At 44.0% G+C, this 22,711-nt stretch overlaps 1 protein-coding gene across 1 annotated transcript in view; it reads right to left on the minus strand.

Moving 5' to 3' along the window:
- Nucleotides 1–22,711, minus strand: part of LOC124795635 (nephrin-like) — a 910,890-nt gene that overhangs the window by 57,315 nt on the left and 830,864 nt on the right. Inside the window, exon 11 of the mRNA XM_047259707.1 lies at nt 13,311–13,622. Within this exon, the coding sequence (XP_047115663.1) occupies nt 13,311–13,622 (312 nt within the window). The remainder of the gene's footprint in view (nt 1–13,310; nt 13,623–22,711) is intronic.

Raw genomic sequence — 22,711 nt, forward strand, 5'->3', positions numbered from 1 at the left:
TAGGCGCTCGAAACCAGAGAGAATTTCTTTTGCTCCAAAGCGACACACATCATTGGTACTGCTACAAGCCACTACCTGCAGTTGGCTGCATCCTGTGCTCTTCAAGGCATCAGGAATGGCCCGTTCCATGTCTGGAACGACTCCACCCGGTAAGCACACGGAGTGCACATTAGGTTTCTACCACTCCTTGGCATCTACGTCCCTATGGCGCCCGATAACGCGCCTAGCATTGGAGCTCTCAGCCAGCAATAATCTCACTGTATAATTGTCCGGATCTTGCAGGCTGAGACGATTCCTTCAAAACAGAAAAAGCGACTGCATCTGCCTGAGGGACAGTGTCGGCTACAGATAGCACTTGGAACCTGTTTGTCAGATTAACCTTGGAGGCCTTGCGTTCAGCGCCCTAGAAAGTCTTTCGCAGCCTGCCACACCCAGAGGCGACATCTTACAAGACGATGGGTGAGGAGTAAGCTACAATGTGAGCAGTAACTCGGTTGACCACCGGTGCTAATATATCGGCGGACTCGTGAGTCGTGCTGCACGTCCGTTGGATCCCCATGTCTGGTCCAAAACTGTGATGCCCATCCACTGGAGCCTCAAGCTGTGTAATCGAAGCCACCACAGCTGACAGCGAAGTGTCAGCAACTCAGCTCGCATCCGGACATAGCAATCATAGTTCCTGTACATACTAAAGACTATGGAAAACTACACTAAAACGGCAAACAAAAGTCTATCTACACGCGCTGAGACACTCTGCTGTAGACACTGAAGGAAACGCAAGAATTTTGTCTGATGAAATAGAGTGACACGCTGAGATTCAGTAAGTAAGTTACGAAAGCAAAAAGTGAGGCTAAGTAATTTGCTCCTGGTTAGGAGTATGAAAAATGTCACAAATTACGTTATCTTCCAACACAAACGTAAACGTGCAAACGGTGTCTATCAAATATTAAATTAATATGCAGGAATTTAAAAACTAAATTCCAAAGCACACAGATGAAACTATGTAATAAACTTCTAGTTAGGAACTCGTAAAATGTCGCAAGATCGGCTACTTCCCTGTTGCTTCTCTGTCATGCCTGGTGATTGGCACCTCACTGGCCAAAATGTGGTTTCCACACCTTTTTGATCGTCCAAAATAGGGATCACATGCTGTACACGGAGCTCTCGATGACGTGTAGACGTTGCGGTACACCTGACATTCCCACTGGGTGTACTGTCTTCATAGAAGAACGAATCATGAATAAAGGTGCCTGTGAATCTACTCCAGTCACACACACAATGGCTCTTTGTGCACAACATACAGTTTAACTGTACCCCAAATTCGATATTTCTGCACCTTTTAAAGTAAAATTTGCCTCTTCACTCCACAGAATATCGCCCGGCCACATGTCATCAAGTTCAATCCGTGCCAGAGGCCTAGGAGACAATTCTGAATGTTGGCGTGGATCATAAGTCTTCAGCTGCTGTACGGTCTGGATCTTGTGCAGGTACTGGTGCAAATAGCGGCGAAATTTTCCGTACAGTTGACCACGGGACAGGTAATTCTCGAGACAGAGCACGAGCACTAGCACTGCCCATGGCGCGTGCTGCATGGTCAGTGACTACAACAGCAAGCTCATAGTGATTAAAATTCTTCTGGATATTATGCCGCGTCATTGCTAAAACTAACAACAATAATAAACTATATCCGACACTTCGTCCGAATTGCAACGGCCTTCCTCAGGGCACGACTGGTTTTGCATGGGGATAGGTGCTTCTATTTGACCCCCCAGGATAGCCGAGAGCGCTAACGCGATGCTTCCTGGACTCGGGTAGGCGCGCCTGCCCCAGATCCAATCCGCCCGGCGGATGAACGACGACGGCCGGTGTGCCATTCAGCCTGGGTGTGGTTTTTAGGCGGTTTTCCACATCCTACTAGGTGAATAACGGCTGGTCCCCACGTCCCGCCTCAGTTACACGACTCGCAGAAATCTGAAATACATTCACACTATTTCACAATTTACAATAGACGCAGACAGCTGGGGTGCGCTAATTCCGTCCCGGCGGGTATGGGGTGGCGGCAGGAAGGGCATCCGGCCACCCATTCAAATTAACCATGCCAAATCGGTACTTAACCCAGCCGACCCAGTGCACAATGCGGTATATAGGCAGTAGCAAAATAAAGAAAGAAAGGTGCTTCTATTTATTACAGACTATCGATGTCTAAGATGACTGGCCTCCATAAGGAGACTTATCCGCTGAGGTCCATAGTGAACGCAATAGATTCACCTACGTATTATGTTGCGAAACATCTGGCACCTAAGTTACGCCGTCTTGTGGGACAAACAGACGACTACGTGAAAGACTCTTCCCACTTCATACAACTGATTAGGGACCAGCGAATAAAGCCATCATACATTATGGTCAGTTTTGAGATCAAGTCTCTCTTCACTAACGTACCTTTTGAGGAGAATATGCGCATTCTACAGGATCGGATCCCACCATATATCTGCGATCTGGTGCGCTTATGTCTGTCTTCTACGTACTTCATCTGGCAGGGAAAATATTACGAATAGTTAGATGGAGTAGCAATGGGTTCCCCGCTCTCCCCTGTAGCTGCGGACATCTTCATGGAAGCTTTCGAGCGAACGGCCCTAGCTTCTGCTCCGTTACGTCCCAGTTGTAGGCTACGACATGTGGACGACACATTCGTTATCTGGCCTCACGGTGAAGCATAACTGGGAAACTTAGTCCACCACTTAAATAGCCTGCACAAAAATATGAAGTTCACACATGAGACTGAAAACAATGGTATCTTCCCATTTCTGGATGTGGAAGTATATAAAGCTGCCGAAGGTAAACTGGATCAGAAAGTGTACCGGAAACCAACGCAAACTAATCGGTACGTGCACGCGGAGAGCCACCAACAACCAGCTCAAAAGTATTCTGTTCTGCATACGTTAACTTCCCGAGCCTACCGGATAATCGAGGAAAATAACATCAAAGAAGAATTAAAGGAGCTACAACGCACGTTTCGTGCCAACTGCTGTGATGAGAACATCATAAGAAAGGTAACTAAAACGAAAGGGGACAGAACACGAGAAGAAAGCAAAGATGAGAGGCTTCCACTAGTACACTTACCATATGCAAAAGGCGTCAGAGAACGGCTAGGCAACGTCCTCCGCCGACGAGGTTTCAGACCGATTTTTCGAAGCAGTCACAGGATCCACGAAATGATAGGTTCCACCAAGGAAGTAGTCAACAATCTTAACGCAGCAGGTGCTTACGAACTACCGTGTGAGTGCGGAGCTGCCTACATAGGACAAACAGGGCGACCTGTCAGCTTACGAGTAGCAGAACACGAACGCTATATACGATTACAACAAAATAATAAATCGGCGATAGCGGAACACCATCGTGACTGTGTACAACCTATCAGGTTCCAGGAAGCCCGAGTACTGGAGAAAGAATCGAGGATACAAGAACGCAAAATACCGGAGGCAATCGAAATTGTTAAGCAGCCTGAGAGGAGATGGCTACAAACTCCCGGCGTCATCGCTGCCGGCCTTCCCAGTACAACGGGCCGCGAGCGGTCGCGGGGCAGAAGCTACACGGGACACGGACGTATCTGCACAAACAGCTGTAGAGCAGCTGTCAGTCCACTTCCACGCACACCAGGTGGAAAACTTGTCGACCAGAAGCCGAACGCTGATTGGCGGACAGCTACCAATCGCTGACGACATGGACATCCATGAATAGCCTCTTTCCTTTTATCTTTCCTTACGTCATGACTAGCTAGAAATATAAGAGAGCCAATTAAAAGTTTTACGACAGTGACGTCAGACATCGATAGTCTGTAATAAATAGAAGCACCTATCCCCAAGCAAAAGCAGTCGTGCCCTGAGGAAGACCGTTGCAATTCGGCCGAAACGTCGGATTCAGTTTATTATTGGTGTTAGTTTTAGCAATGACGTGGCATAATACCCAGAAGAATTTTAATCCCCATGACACCGGCCGCGGAAGCCTAAGCTCCTATAACCGCAACCCCGTCAATAACTTTCACCAGGATAGGACCCCTTCGTCTTGCAGGTGCCACATCAAGCTTACCCGCATTTCCGAACTCGATTATCCTTCCCTTTAACTCATTTAATGACATCAGGCCTCCCCTCAGACCTTCCAGTCGGCGATACTGTCTCAATGTAGCACGCTAATGTTGCCGTTCACATGAAACAGTCCCACTAATAGCAAACGGTCTCTCTTCTGGACAGCCATATGTTATGACAGGTCACTTGACAGGGTGCATGTCATACCACCATACAAACAGTGTACAGGTCCAGATTTGCACCTGTTTGCCAAAACTGGAGCCAATTGTTTGCTTGCGTAAATCCGTTAAGCATTATCATATTAGCCTATCTACCAAGTTTCACTACCGTACGATACGGTGAACGTAAAGCAGCCGCCTCAGCTGCTGTAATGTTACACTTGGGTGGACGGGCCCCAGTCAACACACGACAAGCTTCCCTCCTAACCTCTTCCGCAGCCTCGGAAAGTAGTTTATAAACAGCCTGTTCGATAGAACTAATAAAATCTAAGACTGGCAAACTCTAATGCGTCGGTACGATGTTCAAACCTGTCCCCAGCACAGACAAAGCTGCGTCGTCAAATGTTTTCTCCGTGAGATTGTTTACAGAACGTCGAGAATTAGACACTGAGCCAAGGAAACGTTCAAACTTCGCCGAATGACGAGCAGTTACAGATTGAAATTCCCAGTCGGACTGCGACCAAGAGGCACCGTCCACCCAATCCCAAGAAAATTCAGTAACATTAGACGCTACAATTAAACGAAGCTGAAATGATTCCTTAGAAACAAAATCTAACTGACGGCGAGTAAAGTGAATCCTTTCAGGAACAAGAGCTAAACCGGCACTTTGCTTGATGCGATTGGCGGCAGGAGAATTAATATGATGCACAACCTTAGCAACGTTGGAACCACACTATGATTTCGACACTTCAATGAAAACGATAATGCACATTCAATCCTTACTCTTCTGCTGCGAAGTTTATCCAACCTCCGCAGGCAACGGTACAAGAATCCTGATATTGTTATTTTACCTGCAGACAAGGGTAACGCCACCGTTTTGTTGGACAAGCACGATTACATTCAATAGATGCAGTGTCTACTTTCTGATTCTGCGTATCGCAAAATCGGTGCTGACCCTACTAAGAGTGTTGGGAGAAAGGCTAATAAATTCCTGAAGAAAATTCTTTGTCACAGGAGACTATCAAGAGTCTTAATTCTTACTGTGCTATACCACCTAGATTATATGGCCTCCATAAGGTCCATAAAGAGGATGTCCCGTTGAGTCCTATTGTTTCTAATATTGGTGCTCCGACATATCGTGTAGGTAAACATATTACTAGTTTGTTGAGCCCACTAGTAGGTAGGTGTGAACACCACATTAAGAACTCTCCGGATTTCTTACGTCGGTTGCAGGGATTGCGTTTGAATGACTGTGATATTTTATTCAGTTTGGATGTGGTTTCTCTTTTTACTCTCGTTCCTCTCTCTGATTCGTTGCAGCTAATTGAGGTTAAGTTTGGTGTCGAGTTAACAAATTTTTTCCGACATGTGCTGACTTCCACTTACTTTTTATTCAATGATTAGTACTACGAACAGACTGATGAAGTTTCAATGGGAAGCCTGTTGTCACCTACTGTGGCCAATGTGTTTATGGAGGACTTTGAGGAACGTGCACAGGAGTCGGCGACCTTGAAACCTGCGTGTTTTTTTCAAATATGTAGACGATACGTTTGTTGTTTGGCCTCATGGTAGTAAGAATTTAAACCGGTTTTTGGAACATCTGAATTCAGTCCACCCGAATATTCAGTTCACTATGGAGGTGGAAAGGAATGGATGCCTTCCCTTCCTTGATTTGTTGGTCAAAAGGAATACTGATGGTACGTTGGGACATTCTGTTTACAGCCCACCCACACTGACTTGTATCTGCGAGCTGGTAGTTGTCACCATCCAGCTCAGCGTGAAGGAGTACTTCGCACCTTGGATCACAGGACCCACGTTATCTCAGACCCTGAAAGTTTGGCAGCTGAGCTATCACATCTCGAAGTCACCTTTCGTCAGAATGGTTATAGTGAGAGGCAGATCAAACGTGCGTTGCGTCATCAGCCATCTGTGCAATGGGTGAGTGACGACAGCAACGAAGTGGCACCTAAGTCTAAGGCCTTATTTCCTTACGCGGGAAGCATTTCCAACAGGATTGGCCGTATTTTGCGGAAATATGATGTGAAATGTGTTATTCGACCACCTTCTAAGATTAAGGCCCTGTTGGCGTCCGTAAGAGATGATCTTGGTTTGCGTAAAGTAGCGGTCTATCGTATTCCTTGCAGTTGTGGCATGTCGTATATTGGTCAGACAATCAGGACTGTGGAAGACCGGTGTATTGAACATAAGCGTCACACACACTTACAACAGCCGAGCAAATCCGCTATTGCAGAACATTGCCTTCACACCGGTCATCCAATGGAATACTACAACATGGTGATTCTGGCTTGCACGTCCAGCTATTGGGATGGTGTTATTAAGGAAGCTGTTGAAATCAGACAATGAAGCAACCTTATTAAAAGAGATGGTGGATTTTGTTTAAATTCTGCTTGGAATCCGGCTCTGTCTCTCATCAAAAAACAGAGGGACAGAATTAGTGGTACCTCACCTGTTGATTAATAGTAACTATCGATATTTCTGATGTTGGTTATATTTGGTTGTGTTGACACTTGTTCTGTGTGTGGTGTCTTCCTTGTTTCTCCTCTGTGAACCGAGGTATTAAATTTGCTTGCACATTTTTTCTTCCTTGCATTTGTGCCTTGAGAATGGCAGGGTGTGCTCCTGTCGAAATATCGGCGGTGTTCGACGACGTCACCCGGCAGCAAACCCGTAAGTTATTTGAATACTCAGTATGTTAATTCGCTTTCTTTCTATGCTGAAGTTAAATTTTCTTACTTACTTGAAACAAAGTTGCATTCAAAACTACCAAGAGTCCCTTTTAGGTAAATCTCTAATTACTGGTTCCGATCCTATGATCATATTCATAATTATTAACAGTAGACCACATGGCAACATTATGCAGTGTATAGAGGTTACTCCCCACAGATGGAAGGAACCTGCTTTCGAAACTGTACAATGTATAATTAACTATAAAGGGTGAACAATAATTTGCGCACTCGGACTTCACAGCGTAATTCCTCACATACTAGCAATGAAACAATTTCTTTCACAAAATTTCATCCTGTTCATGATTTAGGCAGTGAACGGCCTTCAAATAGAGCAGTTTGGCAACTCTGTAATCACGTGTGCGATTTCTATCTCTGTCGGTAGGCATCGGGAGTCATGTGCAATTGGTGCAGCGAATAGCTTTTTGGATTAGCATGCAGGAGGTCGAGGTTTCGATTCTGGGTAGAGATTTATCTATATTTATTTACTAGAAGTGGTCTGCACGGTACGATAGCTGGCACCTCAGTCGTCTCTTACAGCCAGTAAAGTGGGTTCTCTACAAAACGTTTTCAGTTACTTACTACTAACACAGAAGTAGAATTAGAATCGTTTTCATTGGTCAGCTTTTAAAGAAACCTTTTGCATGTCGTGGACGCAAATTGTTTCGCATCACTGCATCTACTAGATTCGAAACTTGTTTTGTGTACCCTCCCCCAATGGTACAGTGGATTAATAACAACCTATTATTCTTGCCACTTTCAGGTCCATTACATGTCGTTAGAGCCTTCTGTCACCATTCGGACTAGCAACGTCCTTTGCAAATAATTTCGATGGGACCATTGGGGGACTGTAAACAGAAACTAGGTTTGAAATCTAGTAGATGTAGTGGCAAGAAACAATTCCGTCCACGATGTACCAAAGGCTTCTTTAAAAGCGAATCAATGACAGCGATTGTAATTCAGTTTCTTTGTTCATAGTACGCCACTCCAAATGTTTCGTAGAAGATCCACTATAATTTCTGTATGACGATTAAGATGGCAGACACTGTACCACGCAGTCTACTTTTAACAAATAGAAACACGTAAGTCTCGACCGACAATCGAATCCAAGATCTCCTGCATACTAAACCAAAACGCTACTCACTGAGCCAACTCCTCGTCATTTGCGTTATGTATCGACGAAGCTAGTTACCGTACATGTGATTACAGTGTTGCCAGATTGCCAATCTGTAACGTCGATTTACTGCCTAAAATACGTGCAGAATGAAATTTTGTGACAGACATTTTTGTATTGCCATGATGGGAGGAGTCGTGCTGCGAAGTCCGAGTGCCCGAATTTTTCGTCACCCTGTATGTTATGTTCTTTTATAATACGAGGTCTATTCAGAAAGTAGGGAACGTTTAGGAATTTAAAAAAAAACTGAGTACCAGAAATACTTTTTATTATTTACATCTGAAAGAGCGACTGACATCCTACTTTCCCACATAGTCACCAAACACATTGAGGCACTTATCATAGTAGTGGACAAGCTTTGAAAGACCTCTTTCGTAAAATTCTTCGGCCTGAGACTTCAGCCAGTGAGTCACGCCCGCCTGGAGTTACGCGTCATCAAAGCGCTGCGTTGCAAGCTAGTTCTTCATCTTGGGAAACAAGTGGAAGTCGCTTGGTGCAAGATCGAGGCTGTGGGGTGGACGAGGGAAAAATTCCCATTTGAATGAATTAAGAAGTTCTTTAGTGCGGTTTGCCGTGTGAGGTCGTCATGTTTCCTCGGCGTTTGTCTTGAACTGCTCTTCTAAGGCTGTGCAAAGTTTGACAGGCAGAATTTATGGTTGCTCCACGTTCGAGAAAATCAATAAGTAGCTCACCTTGCCTATCCTAAAACACTGTCGCCATCAACTTCCATGCTGACAAGGTTTGCAAACATTTTCTTGGTTTTTGGGGGGACCTCGTGTGCCCCCACTCCATGGAGTGTAATTCTGTCTCGCAATTGACATGTTTCACCCATGTCTAGTCACGAGTCACCATTTTGTGGTAGGCCTCCACAAGTGTCAACGTTGGCCCCGTACACAGTTCTTTATGGTGCTCTGTAAGCATTCTGGGCACCCATCGTGCACAAAACTTATGGGAGCCTAGCTTTTGAATGGCAATTTCAAACAACAAAATCCGTCAAACTTGTGGAAAAGAAAGTGAGAGCTCCGTTATTGTGAAGTGACGGTTTTCACGAATGGTTTCATCAACTTTAGCGACAAGATCGTCCGTCACGATGCTCGGGCGTCCACTCTTCTCTTAATCATGAACGTTGGTTCGGCCATTTTTAAACCGAATGCACCATTTCCGCGCGGAACATTCACACGTTACGTTGATTTCGTACACTTCGCACAGTTCAAGATAAATTTCTGTAGGCTTTAGGCTTTTTGCCAACAAAAACCGTATTACAAACCGAAACCCACAACTGGCGGGATTTTCGATTGCAGCGCACGTTTCAAATTCGAATATAAAAAAAACCAAACGCGCAGAGACGTTCCCGCTGTCACGGATGGATGCCGACTGAGCTGCTGAGCACGCACAAACCAAAATACGAGGGGTGTTTTTCTTAAAAGTAAGTACTGTTTTGAAATTAAAAAAAGACGTGCTAAGATACCTCAATAATTTTATTTTTACATGAAAGCCTGTACCTTAATCTACTTTTCTGCATAATTTCCGGCCAATATTGAGGCACTTATAATAACATTGTACCAGTTTTTGAATACCCTCCTCATAGAAGTCTGCCGCCTGACTTGTTAACCACTGCAACGCCACTGTTTCGACTTCGTCATCGTCTTGAAGAAGCTGACCACCCAGGTGTTTCTTCAAGTGCAGGATCAGATGGTAGTCACTGTGCGCAAGATCGGGGCTGTACGGAGGATAATCTAGATTTTGCCATCGAAAAGCTGTGACGAGATTTTTGGTCTGATTCGCCGCATGCGGACGGGCATTGTCTTGCTGCAAAACGATGCCCTTGCTCAACTTCTCTGGACTGTTGCTTTGAATCTGGTGTGACGTAGGCCACCCATGTCTCATCACCCGTAACAATTTGGCTTAAGAAATCATCACTATCGCTGTGGTACCGCTCAAGAAAAGTTAGTGCACTGTATAAACGTTTGGTTTTGTGCATATCCGTCAGCATTTTCGGTAGACAACGGGCGCACAATTTTCGGTAATTCAAGTACTCGGTCACAATGGCATACAAAACACTACGAGAAACATTTGGAAAGTCATCCCGCAAGAAAGAAATCGTAAAGCGTCTGTTTTCTCTCACCTTATTGTCCACCAAACTATCACTAACGACCAAAGGACGCCCACTCCATTGTGCGGCCATCTTTAAACGCTCTCTCCCACTTTCTTACCATTCCATCACTCATAATGTTTTCTCCGTAAACTGCACAGATTTCACGGTGAACATCGATCGCATTTAGGCCTTTAGCACTAAGATATCTTATAACAGCCCGTACTTCACAGTCGGCGGGACTCACGATTGTTGTTGTTGTTGTTGTTGTGGTCTTCAGTCCTGGGATTGGTTCGATGCAGCTCTCCATGCTACCCTATCCTCTGCAAGCTTCTTCATCTCCTGGTACTTACTGCAACCTACATCCTTCTGAATCTGCTTAGTGTATTCATCTCTTGGTCTCCCCCTACGATTTTTACCCTCCCCGTTGCCCTCCAATGCCAAATTTGTGATCCCCTGATGCCTCAGAACATGTCCTACCAGCCGATCCGTTCTTCTAGTCAAGTTGTGCCACAAATTTCTCTTCTCCCCAATTCTGTTCAATACCTCCTCATTAGTTATGTGATCCACAAGTCTAATTTTCAGCATTCTTCTCTAGCACCTCATTTCGAGAGCTTCCATTCTCTTCTTTTCTAAACTATTTATCGTCCATGTTTCACTTCCCTACATGGCTACATTCCATACAAATACTTTCAGGATCGACTTCCTGACACTTAAATCTATACTCGATGTTACCAAATTTCTCTTCTTCAGTAACGCTTTCCTTGCCATTGCCAGTCTACATTTTATATCCTCTCTACATCGACCATCATCACTTATTTTGCTCCCCAAATAGCAAAACGCATTTACTACTTTAAGTGTCTCATATCCTAATCTAATTCCCTCAGCATTACCCGACTTAATTTGACTACATTTCATTATCCTCGTTTTGCTTTTGTTGATGTTCATCCTATATCCTCCTTTCAAGATACTGTCCATTCCGTTCAACTGCTCTTCCAAGTTCTTTGCTGTCTTTGACTGAATTACAATGTCATCGGCGAACCTCAAAGTTTTTATTTCTTCTCCATGGATTTTAATAGCTACTCCGAATACAGGTTGAATAACGATTATCGAAGGCATCTTAAACACTCAGTAAACAACGTAAACAAGGAAGAATGAGACTGTAATGGCGTCAGTGCGTAGATTAAGCTACAGGCTTTCATGTAAAACTAAAATTATTGATATATCTTAGCACGTCTTTTTTTATTTCAAAACGGTACTTACTTAAAAAACACGCCTCATAGATGCGATCGACGCATGTATAGCGGCCTCAGCGGAAACGTTCCCTACTTTCTGAACAGCCCTCGTACATTTACGTGTTTATAGAATTGAGACAGCATCATTTTTATTTTTGTGAATAATTTTATGATACTTGAGGATGATCATATCGTCAAAACTAATAGTGAATAGAGAGTGATGTATCAGCAGCTCTTGACAGTTCACATTAATGTTTTTTTTTTTCTTTAATACCTACTGGCGAGCACTGAAAGACCTAAGTCGGAACAAGGCCCCGGATGTAGACAACATTCCATTAGAACTACTGACAGCCTTGGGAGAGCCAGTCCTGACAAAACTCCACCATCTGGTGAACAAAATGTATGAGACAGGCGAAATACCCTCAGACTTCAAGAGGAATATAATAATTCCAATCCCAAATAAAGCAGACGTTGACAGATGTGATAATTACCGAACTATCAGTTTAATAAGTCACGGCTGCAAAATACTAACGCGAATTCTTTACAGACGAATGGAAAAACCAGTAGAAGCCGACCTTGGGGAAGATCAGTTTGGATTCCGTATAAATATGGGAACACGTGAAGCAATACCAACCCTAAGACTTATTTGAGAAGCTAGATTAAGAAAAGGCAAACCTACGTTTATAGCATTTGTAGACTTAGAGAAAGCTTTTGACAATGTTGACTAGAATGCTCTCTTTCAAATTCTGAAGGTGGCAGGGATAAAATACAGGGAGCGAAAGGCTATTTACAATTTGTACAGAAACCATGGCAGTTGTAAGAGTCAAGGGACATGAAAGGGAAGCAGTGGTTGAGGAGGGAGTGAGACTGGGTTGTAACCTCTCCCCGATCTTGTTCAATCTGTATATTGAGCGAGCAGTAAAGGAAACAAAAGAAAAATTCGGAGTAGCTGTTAAAATCCATGGAGAAGAAATAAAAAATGTTAGGTTCGCCGATGATATTGTAATTGTGACAGAGACAGCAAAGGACTTGGAAGAGTAGTTGAACGGAATGGACAGTATCTCGAAAGGAGGATGTAAGATGAACATCAACAAAAGCAAAACGAGGATAATGGAATGTAGTCGAATTAAGTCGGGTAATGCTGAGGGAATTAGATTAGGAAATGAGACACTTACAGTAGTAAATGAGTTTTGCTATGTGGGGAGCAAAATAACTGATGATGGTGGAAGTAGAGAGGATATAAAATGTAGACTGGCAATGACAAGGAAAGCGTTTCTGAAGAAGAGAAATTTATTAACATCGAGTATAGATTTAAGTGTCAGGAAGTTGTTTCTGAAAGTATTTATATGGAATGTAGCCATGTATGCAAGTGAAACATGGACGATAAATAGTTTGGACAAGAAGAGAAGAGAAGATTTCGAAATGTGGTGCTACAGAAGAATGCTGAAGATTAGATGGGTAGATCACGTAACTAATGAGGAAGTACTGAAGAGGAATGGGGAGAAGAGAAGTTTGTGGCACTACTTGACTAGAAGAAGGGCTCGGCTGGTAGGACATGTTCTGAGGCATCAAGGGATCACTAATTTAGTATTGGATTGCAGCGTGGAGGGTAAAAATGGTAGAGGGAGACCAAGAGATGAATACACTAAGCAGATACAGAGGGATGTATGCTGCAGTACGTACTGGGAGATGAAGAAGCTTGCACAGGAGAGAGTAGCGTGGAGAGCTGCATCAAACCAGTCTCAGGATAGAAGACCACAACAACAACAACAACAACCTACTGGCGGCTGGGCATCACCTGTAAAAGGTATGTGTAGGCGCTTACCTTGGTGGCTGGCAGTGAGCTGCCGCTCAGGCGCGGGCACGGTGGCCGCGGTGATGACGAAGGGGTCGCTGCGGCCCTTGGGGTTGTGCGCGTAAACGGATGCCTGGTAGCGCTCGCCGGGTCGCAGGCCGCCCACGTTGAAGGCGGGCGTCGCTGAAGACACGTTGGCCCGCAGGTGCTGCGACTGAGCCTCTCGCACCTCGATCTGGAAGGACTGCGGCAGGCCGCCGTTGAAGCCCTCGGAGCAGCGCACCGACAGAGAGTCCGTGGACGCGTTCACCACCGAGCAGTTGTGCACGGGGTCAGGGCGACCTGTGGCGAACAGCGTTTCTGTCTACTTGTACGATGGCACCTGTGCTCACTGTCTCTCCATTGTAAAGTATGTTTACCGCATACCAGTATGGTCTTCCGAATGTCGAGACGAAAAATTGGGAAATTTGTGGTAAGGTCTTATGGGACAAAACTGCTTAGGTCATCGGTCCCTAAGCTTACACACTACTTAATCTGAGTTAAACTAACGTACGCTAAGGACGAGACACACACCCGTGCCCGAGGGAGGGTTCGAACGTCCGACGGGGGGAGCCGCGCGGACCATAACAAGACGCCCAAGACCGCGCGGCTACCCCGCGTGGCAGGAAAACTTTGATATGAGACACTGTAATAAGCTGGAAAGCAACATCATACTGACCTATGAAAGCAAACTAACAATGGGGCCATCAGGCCCATAGATCATTGATTTAGATGAGCATTGGTGTGTAGTAGTGGCAACGCCCTTGCCGCTGTGGATACACCGGTTCCCGTGAGATCACCGAAGTTAAGCGCTGTCGGGCGTGGCCGGCACTTGGATGGGTGACCATCCAGTCCGCCATATAGTGTTGCCATATCTCTGTTGCCAATTGAGGAGCGGCTTCGGTCAAGAATACCATCATAAAAGCCGGGAGAGCGGTGTGCTGACCACACATGCCTCATATCCGCATCCTCACCTGAGGATGACACGGCGGTCGGATGGTCCCGATGGCCCCTTGTGGCCTGAAGACGGAGTGTTTTTTTCTTTTGGTGTGTAGTAGAAGAAAGTACCTGACTACCGGCATTTCATGCGGCAGGCTCTAGTTTCGAGAAGATCTTTCTTGGAATTTCATGCAGTCCTTTTATACTCGTTACTTTAATATACTTTAATACCGTTTCGACGAAGCAAGTGTAACATAGGGACCACGGTTCACAGCGTCCATGGTGACTGTACCGATTCAAATCATCCAGGTGTACTTTATTTCTTTCAAATTTCATCGTAGCGAATATCGTTAAGTAGCATACGTCATGTAAATTTTTTAAAAATTAGCCGTTTCCGTGGTAGAAATTTCACTAACAAATCGATCAATACAGCATACTTCTTCAAATTTCTAATCCTTTTGCAGTTCGTAGTTAGAGTTCCAAATATTTTGCCAGCTCCAAAGTGTTCGCAACGACGGATGAAGCACTTTCCCTACTTGAGCCAGTATGCGCGGAAGACTATTTAACGCATGGGTACCGAAACTAATAGGGAAGACGTTGAGATTATGCGCTGAAGGAGTAGCGTTGCAGGTACTGTTAGTGTGTGGCTGTAGTTCTCAATGGAGAGACATCTACAGACGTTAAAGTAACCTCTGGCGTGCCACAGCGGAGTGTTATGGGACCACTGCTTTTCACAATATATATAAATGACCTGGTAGATAGTGTCGGGAGTTCCATGCGGCTTTTCACGGATGAAGTTGCAACATTAGAGAATTGCAGCGAAATGCAGGAAGATCAGCAGCAAATAGGCACTTGATGCAGGGAGTGGCAACTTACCCTTAACATAGACAAAAGTAATGTATTGTGAATACATAGAAAGAAGGATCCTTTATTGTATGATTATATGATAGCGGAACAAACACTGGTAGCAGTTACTTCTGTAAAATATCTGGGAGTATGCGTACGGAACGATTTGAAGTGGAATGATCATATACAATTAATTGTTGGTAAGGCGGGTGCCAGGTTGAGATTAGTTGGGAGAGTTCTTAGAAAATGGTGTCCATCAACAAAGCAGGTGGCTTACAAAACACTCGTTCGACCTATACATGAGTATTGCTCATCAGTGTGGGATCCGTACCAGGTCGGGTTGACGGAGGAGATAGAGAAGATCCAAAGAAGAGCGGCGCGTTTCGTCACAGGGTTATTTGGTAACCGTGATAGCGTTACGAAGATGTTTAGCAAACTCAAGTGGCAGACTCTGCAAGAGGGGCGCTCTGCATCGCGGTGTAGCTTGCTGTCCAGGTTTCGAGAGGGTGCGTTTCTGGATGAGGTATCAAATATATTGCTTCCCCCTACTTATATCTCCCGAGGAGATCACGAATGTAAAATTATGGAGATTCGAGGGCGCACAGAGGCTTTCCAGCAGTCGTTCTTCCCGCGAACCATACGCGACTGGAACAGGAAACGGAGGTAATGACAGTGGCACGTAAAGTGTCCTCCGCCACACACCGTTGGGTGGCTTGCGGAGTATAAATGTAGATGTTGATGAAGTTCACAAAGTTGCTGTACGTCGAGTTTTTAAAATGTGTCATTCTTCCGTGTGTGGGACAAAAAAAATTCATTTACATTATTTATTCGTGCGGAGGGCAGACGGTTCGCAAACTTTACTATCAAACCTTTGCACATGAAAGAAAAGCATGCACCTGTACCGTAAAAATAATCCTACTCTAATGTATTCCACTTTGCCAACCGTGTGATTGTATTTCCACAGGCAGGTTAAAATTGTAGAGAAAAAATTCGAAATCTTCTCGATTTGCTAATGACTAATGTAGGAATCGCTGCGAGGGGAGATTCCATATGAATACATTCTTTAATTCTGCATCGTTTCATTCCACCTGCTTTCACGGAAATGACTAAATACGCGTCGTTCGCAGCGAAGTTGATAGCAGAATGAACGATCTATTTCAATTTAAACGAACCGTGTTTTCCATTATCCGTTCTGAAAAATCCGTGTTCTCCAAGGCAATAAGTTTCTTAGAACGTGCGTGGTGCTCTACGAACTCGTATCTCGGCGGCTTGTACTACAACTTCCATTTCGAATTCTGTCCTAGCACTGCTAGCGATGGCGAGTAACACGATTTTGTAATCTATTATGTAAAAAAGAAATACACATTTGAAGTAAGTTTTATTACTGAAATTTCTGGGGAAAAATTATTTTTCAGTAATTTATCATAACATATTCTACTTAATGACTTTTTACGATGACACTGAAAAACAAAAACTCAACGGGCGTGATGTGAACACTTACCGCCAACATCGTGGCTGTGAACTTCTACGCTCTCTCGGTCGAGACATGGTTAAAATTACAGGTATAGGAGAGTATGCATAAAACTTCAACATCGATTTTGTCTTGAATTAGTGGCCATCGCATTAAAACTGCTAGTAGGGTACTCAGGACACGTCTCTCTACACCATACCTAAGACCCATCAAATTCAGTGCTTGTCGGATCTGTTGGTCATTGTGTAAGTTACAGCTCACGAGCGCTGGGCGAGATTTTGGAATATCCTCCCGCCCTCTTACGCCACTGGCTTTATTGAGGCATTAAAAACTGTGAATAGGACGTTTTTGTACATTTTACTCCACAATTAAGTGTGTGTTATCAGCATTAAATTAAAATTAAATCAAATGGTTTCTTGAGCCTTCCTACTATGAGACTATTAATGTCTGTAAGCGTTCAAAGTTGCCTGCGAAACAACCACTTCCTCTTTCAGTTATGGGATTTAAATCGCGTCCCAGTTTTGCTAAAGTAATGCAAAGATGGTATTCTGTACCAGTAACCGAATGTAGACAGTTTGGCCAGCATGTATAGTCTCTGGAGTTTACGGGAATTCGCTGGTTTCCAGGTCAGGGAGCCAATCACACCGCTACCCGCCGAGCGAGGAACTCTGGTTGGAGGTTTTAATAAGGCTGTGACTTGCTGGTGGGCGTGCGTGTGGGACGTAATGGGTTGAATGCAGCAGGTCGATCTCTTCCTCTACTTGGTGAGGTCGCTTACGATATGTGGGTTACCAGCAAACATTGCTTGCACCCAACGTTATTTCGTCATGCATTCGTGATGGGCTTACATCTTGATTTTACATTTCCACTGACTTACATAGCCAAGTTGCTGCGAATGCCGCGTGTGGGATTATGATCCACGTTCCGTTACTAGTTCCGTGTTTTATGAGGTCAGCAGCCAAAGAGGACAGGTACAGAATACAAATCTAGTCATTTACATCGTAGTATTGTCGACCCAATCTTTGTTTTACTCAGCTTACCTAATTAAATGTGTGTGTCGTGTATTGAATTTGTATAATTTAATGTTTCAATATATGATTTACCCACTGAGCCGTGCGTGGTTCATGTTCGTGCCGTTTACTGCTTGATATCTTGTCTTTGCGGTACTGCCGCCCAGTTTCTTATTCGATTTATTAAGTTGCTGGCTTGCCTGCCCATGAGTGGCAGCAGCAGCGCTTATCGATAAGAGCACTGTCGTACTATCTTTGGAAAGACCGCTAGTATTTCCGGGTCGACGTGTACCGGGAGTTAAGTCGGAACGGAGCACACTGTGAGGTCCGGACAGTCATGACTCGCCCGACCGTTGTCGACACACGCGACCAGGTGGGGACGACCTTGGTTGGTCGTTCGGTCGGTCGTCTCATTGGACGACGTGTATTTGGTCCCCGACCTCTTCTGGGTTCTCCGTGTGTGTCGACTTATGATTGGTCTTTGTTGTTCCACGGTCACTCGTATTAGTACTGTTCAAGTTGTTTGTGAAAGTGTTTTCGTGAAACCTGTGTATCTTGTGTGGTTTTGACTGAGCAGCTATTTTAATGCTGTCTGCGTGCTGCATGTAGTCGGTTGGTTGGGACAGAGCACCGAGGAAGTCTCCGTGGCGCGATGTCAGGCCGGGACTTTCGGCAACGTGCACGCGCGGTGGGATTGCGAGGCGCTAGCTGCGAGAGGTACAACGTTCGTTGCCCACCGAACCTGGACGCAGAAGTTGAGTGATGAGTTAACCTGTTACGAAACCTCAACTGCTGTCACATCTCTTGGTTCATTGTCGGTTGTTGCCTCCTGTGCATTTCCGGCTAGCAACAACGTATGGTGTGTTGGAGTCGGCGAAATTTTGCAGCCATCTTCCTATGTGGTCTTTAACTATTAAATTGGTTGTTACTTATCAGTGAAGTGCACCAGCGGTATTTTCTGCCGAGTGGCTGTTAACGCCCCAGTTTCCTGCCCTGGTCGTTAGCGAAGTTTTCCAGCAGTGTGTTTTTCCTCGCCGTGTTGACGCTGTCCGGCACGACGTGTAGTTCGACAGCCTTTTAGTTGTTTGTTCAAATATTTTTCTTAAGAGTGGTTACTGTGCCTTGGCTGTTTTTAGACGCCAATTTTGAAGACGTACTGCGGCTGCTATCTTCGTTCTCGGCTGATATTTTCCGCTGTCGTACCGTTGGTCCGGCGGAAGGGAATTGATTAGGTTGTTGGTCGGTCCTTCAGCCATCCCTGGGTCGGGTTGCCATCCGATTATTTTACCTTACTCTTGGCTGGCTGGCTGTCTCACCTCACCTTATGTTAGAGCTACCTCATCAGGACGACCCTTGGAACACTTCTAAGCACCACTGTTGGTTTTAGATTGTGATCTTCAGTCTGGTGTACTGTGCGAGGCCTTCAGCCATCTATTAATTTAGTTTGTTTTAATTCTAAGACAAGCCCTTCAGCTGACTTAAATTAAAGTTTGACGATTGATTTGTTTAATAACTAAAATTTTGAAAGTTTGTTCTATCTGAAATTCTTGTTATCCAGGCCCTAAACCCTGAGTTGTTCAATGTCTTGTATGTGAAATATATATTTTTTAAGTAAGCTCTTCAGCCACGTGTATTCTTTACAGAAACTTTTATAACTTGTGTTCAGGCCTTCAGCTGTTCTTGTATTTGGTTTGGTTTTGGGCCTTCAGCCCAGGAGGTATCTCAAGTTATCTTAACTATGCCTTCAGCCGTGTTGTTTTAATTTGATCCATTTAACGCAATGTGTAGTTACGTGGTTCTTAGGAAAATAAAAGTTTGTGTGTTTTGTGCAACTCACAGTAACTGATTACGGCCCCCTCCACAACCATAACCTGATTCGCTCTGTCCTGCGAAACCGGATTTCACCAACCACATATTTCTTGCTGCTAAGCAATTGTATGACGCGGAACTTAAATGTTTTCCCCATTTTCAACTTTATTATCATTTACTAGACATTTAAGTATACTGTTATAATTTTCATTCTGTCGCCTTTACATGCTCGTGCGTAGCGAATCGCAACGTTTGTCTCTCATAACTAATTCATCTTCACAAATGCTTCATATCACTGATTGCCCATTCTATTCAAAATATTACGTACTTTCGCTCTGTTTACTATAGAAGGAGAAACTCTAGGAGCAAGAGGATATTCAGCGAAGCAACTGGCCTACTCGTTACTCTCTTTAAATTCCATCGAAGACGTTGCGGGAGTGGGAGTGGTGCTTACGCGTATTGCTGCACGCCCACATGCACCAACGACCATCGAATTATTGTCAACCGTGCTGGTGCAGCAATGTAACGCTCTGCCACAACTCCTAGGCTACGTTGCGGGGACATTTCAGAGTTTGCATTCCCATCCGCCTTTTGTCACGTCCGGGGAACCGTCATGATTCGCGGTGATTTCAGTGTAATTACGCAGCAGACTCTTTGAGAGCTGCTTTCGATTAGAACGTGCGAAACGTGGTACTAGCAGTAATAGGCGGCCCGGGTGGCTGACGAGTGCGATAAGGATATCTTGTAGAACAAAGCGGTAATTATATCACAATGTTAGAAGTAGTCACAACCAAGCCACAATAGCCCATTACGAACAGTATTGTAAGGTGCTTAAAAATGTTATTAGGGAGGCAAAGAGTATGTGGTATGCAAATATAGTAGCTAATTCACAAGATAAAATTAAAACCATATGGCCAGTTGTGAAGGAAGTGTCTGGTCAGAAGCACAAGATCGACGATATAAAATTAGTTCGCAGTAAAAATATTTCTGTTACTGATAAATAAGATATATGTACAGTATTTAACAATCATTTTCTGAGCATTTCTGTTGAATTAAATAAAAATTTGTTTCTACAGGGAATCATATAACTTTCCTGGCAAATGCCTTTGCGAGATTGAAGTCTGAAATACTCCTCTGTGATACAGACAACAGGGAGATTGAGTCAATAATTAAATCACTGAAGTCTAAGGAATCTCATGGTTATGATGGAGTGTCTAGCAGAATATTAAAGTACTGTGCTGCACATGTTAGCCCTGTATTTAGCCATATTTTCAATTTTTTCTTCCGGAAGGGTCAGTTTCCTGAGCGATTAACGTACTCAGTAGTAAAGCCGCTTTATAATATGGGAGAAAGGGATACTGAAGATAATTTTAGACCTATTTCTATTCCGTCAGTGTTTGCAAAAGTTATTGCAAAGGCTGTGTATGTAAGGATAATTGATTCCTTTATATCACACGATTTGCTATCAAATGTACAGTTCGGCCATAGAAGTCGTTTAACAACTGAAAATTCTATATTCTCTTTTCTCTGTGAGGTACTGGATGGGCTAAACAAAAGGTTTCGAACGCTTGACATATTTTTTTGATTTAAGTAAGCCATTTGATTGTGTTGATCACAAAATACTGCTCCAGAAGTTAGACCATTACGGAATACGGGGAGTAGCTCACAATTGGTTCACCTCTTACTTTAGCAACAGGCAGCAAAAGGTCATTATTCACAATACTGATAACGGCTGTGATGTGGGGTCTGAGTGGGGTAACGTCAAGTGGGGGGTGCCCCAGGGATCAGTGTTGGGGCCACTCCAGTTCCTTATTTATATAAATGATATGCTCTATAGTACTACAAGTAAGTCTAAAATATTTCTGTTTGCTGATGACACTAGCTTGGTGGCAAAGGATGTTGTCTGCAACATTAGCTCGGTTTCAGATAGTGCAGTACATGACCTAAGTTAATGGCTTGTAGAAAATAAACTAAAGCTAAGTCACAGTAAGACTCAGTTTTTACAGTTTCTAACACCCAGTTCAACAAATCCTGGCGTTTCAACTTCACAGGTTGGGCATATGATTAGTGAAACCGAACAGTTGAAATTCCTATTGGTTCAGATAGGTAGTAAGCTGTCGTGGAAAGCCCACGTTCAGGATCTTGTTCAAAGACTAATACTGCTATTCGAACGGTATTTCAAGTGAGTGATCGTTCGACACGAAAATTAGTATACTTTGCTTATTTTCATTCGCTTATGTCGTATGGTATAATATTTTGGGGCAACTCTTCCCATTCTGAAAAGATATTTTTGGTTCAGAAAGGGGCGATTCGGGCAATAAGTGGTGTACGTTCACGAACCTCTTGGCGACCCCTGTTCACGAGTCTGGATATTTTGACATTCGTCTCTTTAAAGGCCCATATATATTCGTTATTGTCGTTTCTTATTACCAACATTAGCTTATTACCAAGAATAGGCAGGTTTCACTTGGTTAATACTCGTCAGAAATCAAATCTGCATTTGGATCGAACTTCCTCAACTCTTGTGCAAAAAGATGTACAATACACTGCTGCATCCATTTTCAGTAAGCCACCCACTCGAATTCAAAAATGTTAGCAGTAATCCACACGCTTTCGAATCGAAACTGATGAGTTTCCTCATGGGTCACTCCTTCTATTGTGTCGAGGAGTTCCTTGAAAACTTAAGCTGATTCTTATTTTATTGTTGATTGCGTTTACTTAAACTTAGGGACTGGCTTTTTTTGGGTTCATGAACATTTGTTTTCATCTGTAATTACATCTATATTGTAATTACATGTACTGACACGTTTCATGAACTTGGAGATTTGCTTCTCAATTTGGTCCTAACGAACACGACGTGTAAATAAATAAATAAATAAACCTTGTAGTCAGAGCGGCCATAGCCTGGATGCATCATTCTCAGGAGATAAGACCGGTTTAGCTGTAATCATTTTAGTTGCATCGTCAGTTCAAGTAAAATTAAATCATGTTTGTCTTTTTTCAATCGCAACACGACTTAATTTTATGGCACCTGCTGACGTTGCTAAATGTAAAGATGACACCGCTTTATCTCTAACTCATTTCTTTAAAGGCACAACGGTTTCGCATCGTTGTAGTTGCATCATCAGCTGCAGTAATACCAAACCGAGCGAGGAGGCTCAGTGTTTAGCACACTGGACTCGCATTCGTGAGGACGACGGTTCAAACCGTGTCCGGCCATTGTGATTCAGGTTTTCTGTGATTTGCCTAAATCGTTTGAGGCAAATACCAGGATGGTTCCCTTGAAGAGGCACAGCCGACTTCTTTCCACATCCTCC

Source organism: Schistocerca piceifrons, chromosome 4, assembly GCF_021461385.2.
Source record: "Schistocerca piceifrons isolate TAMUIC-IGC-003096 chromosome 4, iqSchPice1.1, whole genome shotgun sequence".
NCBI classification, from domain to species: Eukaryota; Metazoa; Arthropoda; class Insecta; order Orthoptera; family Acrididae; genus Schistocerca; species Schistocerca piceifrons.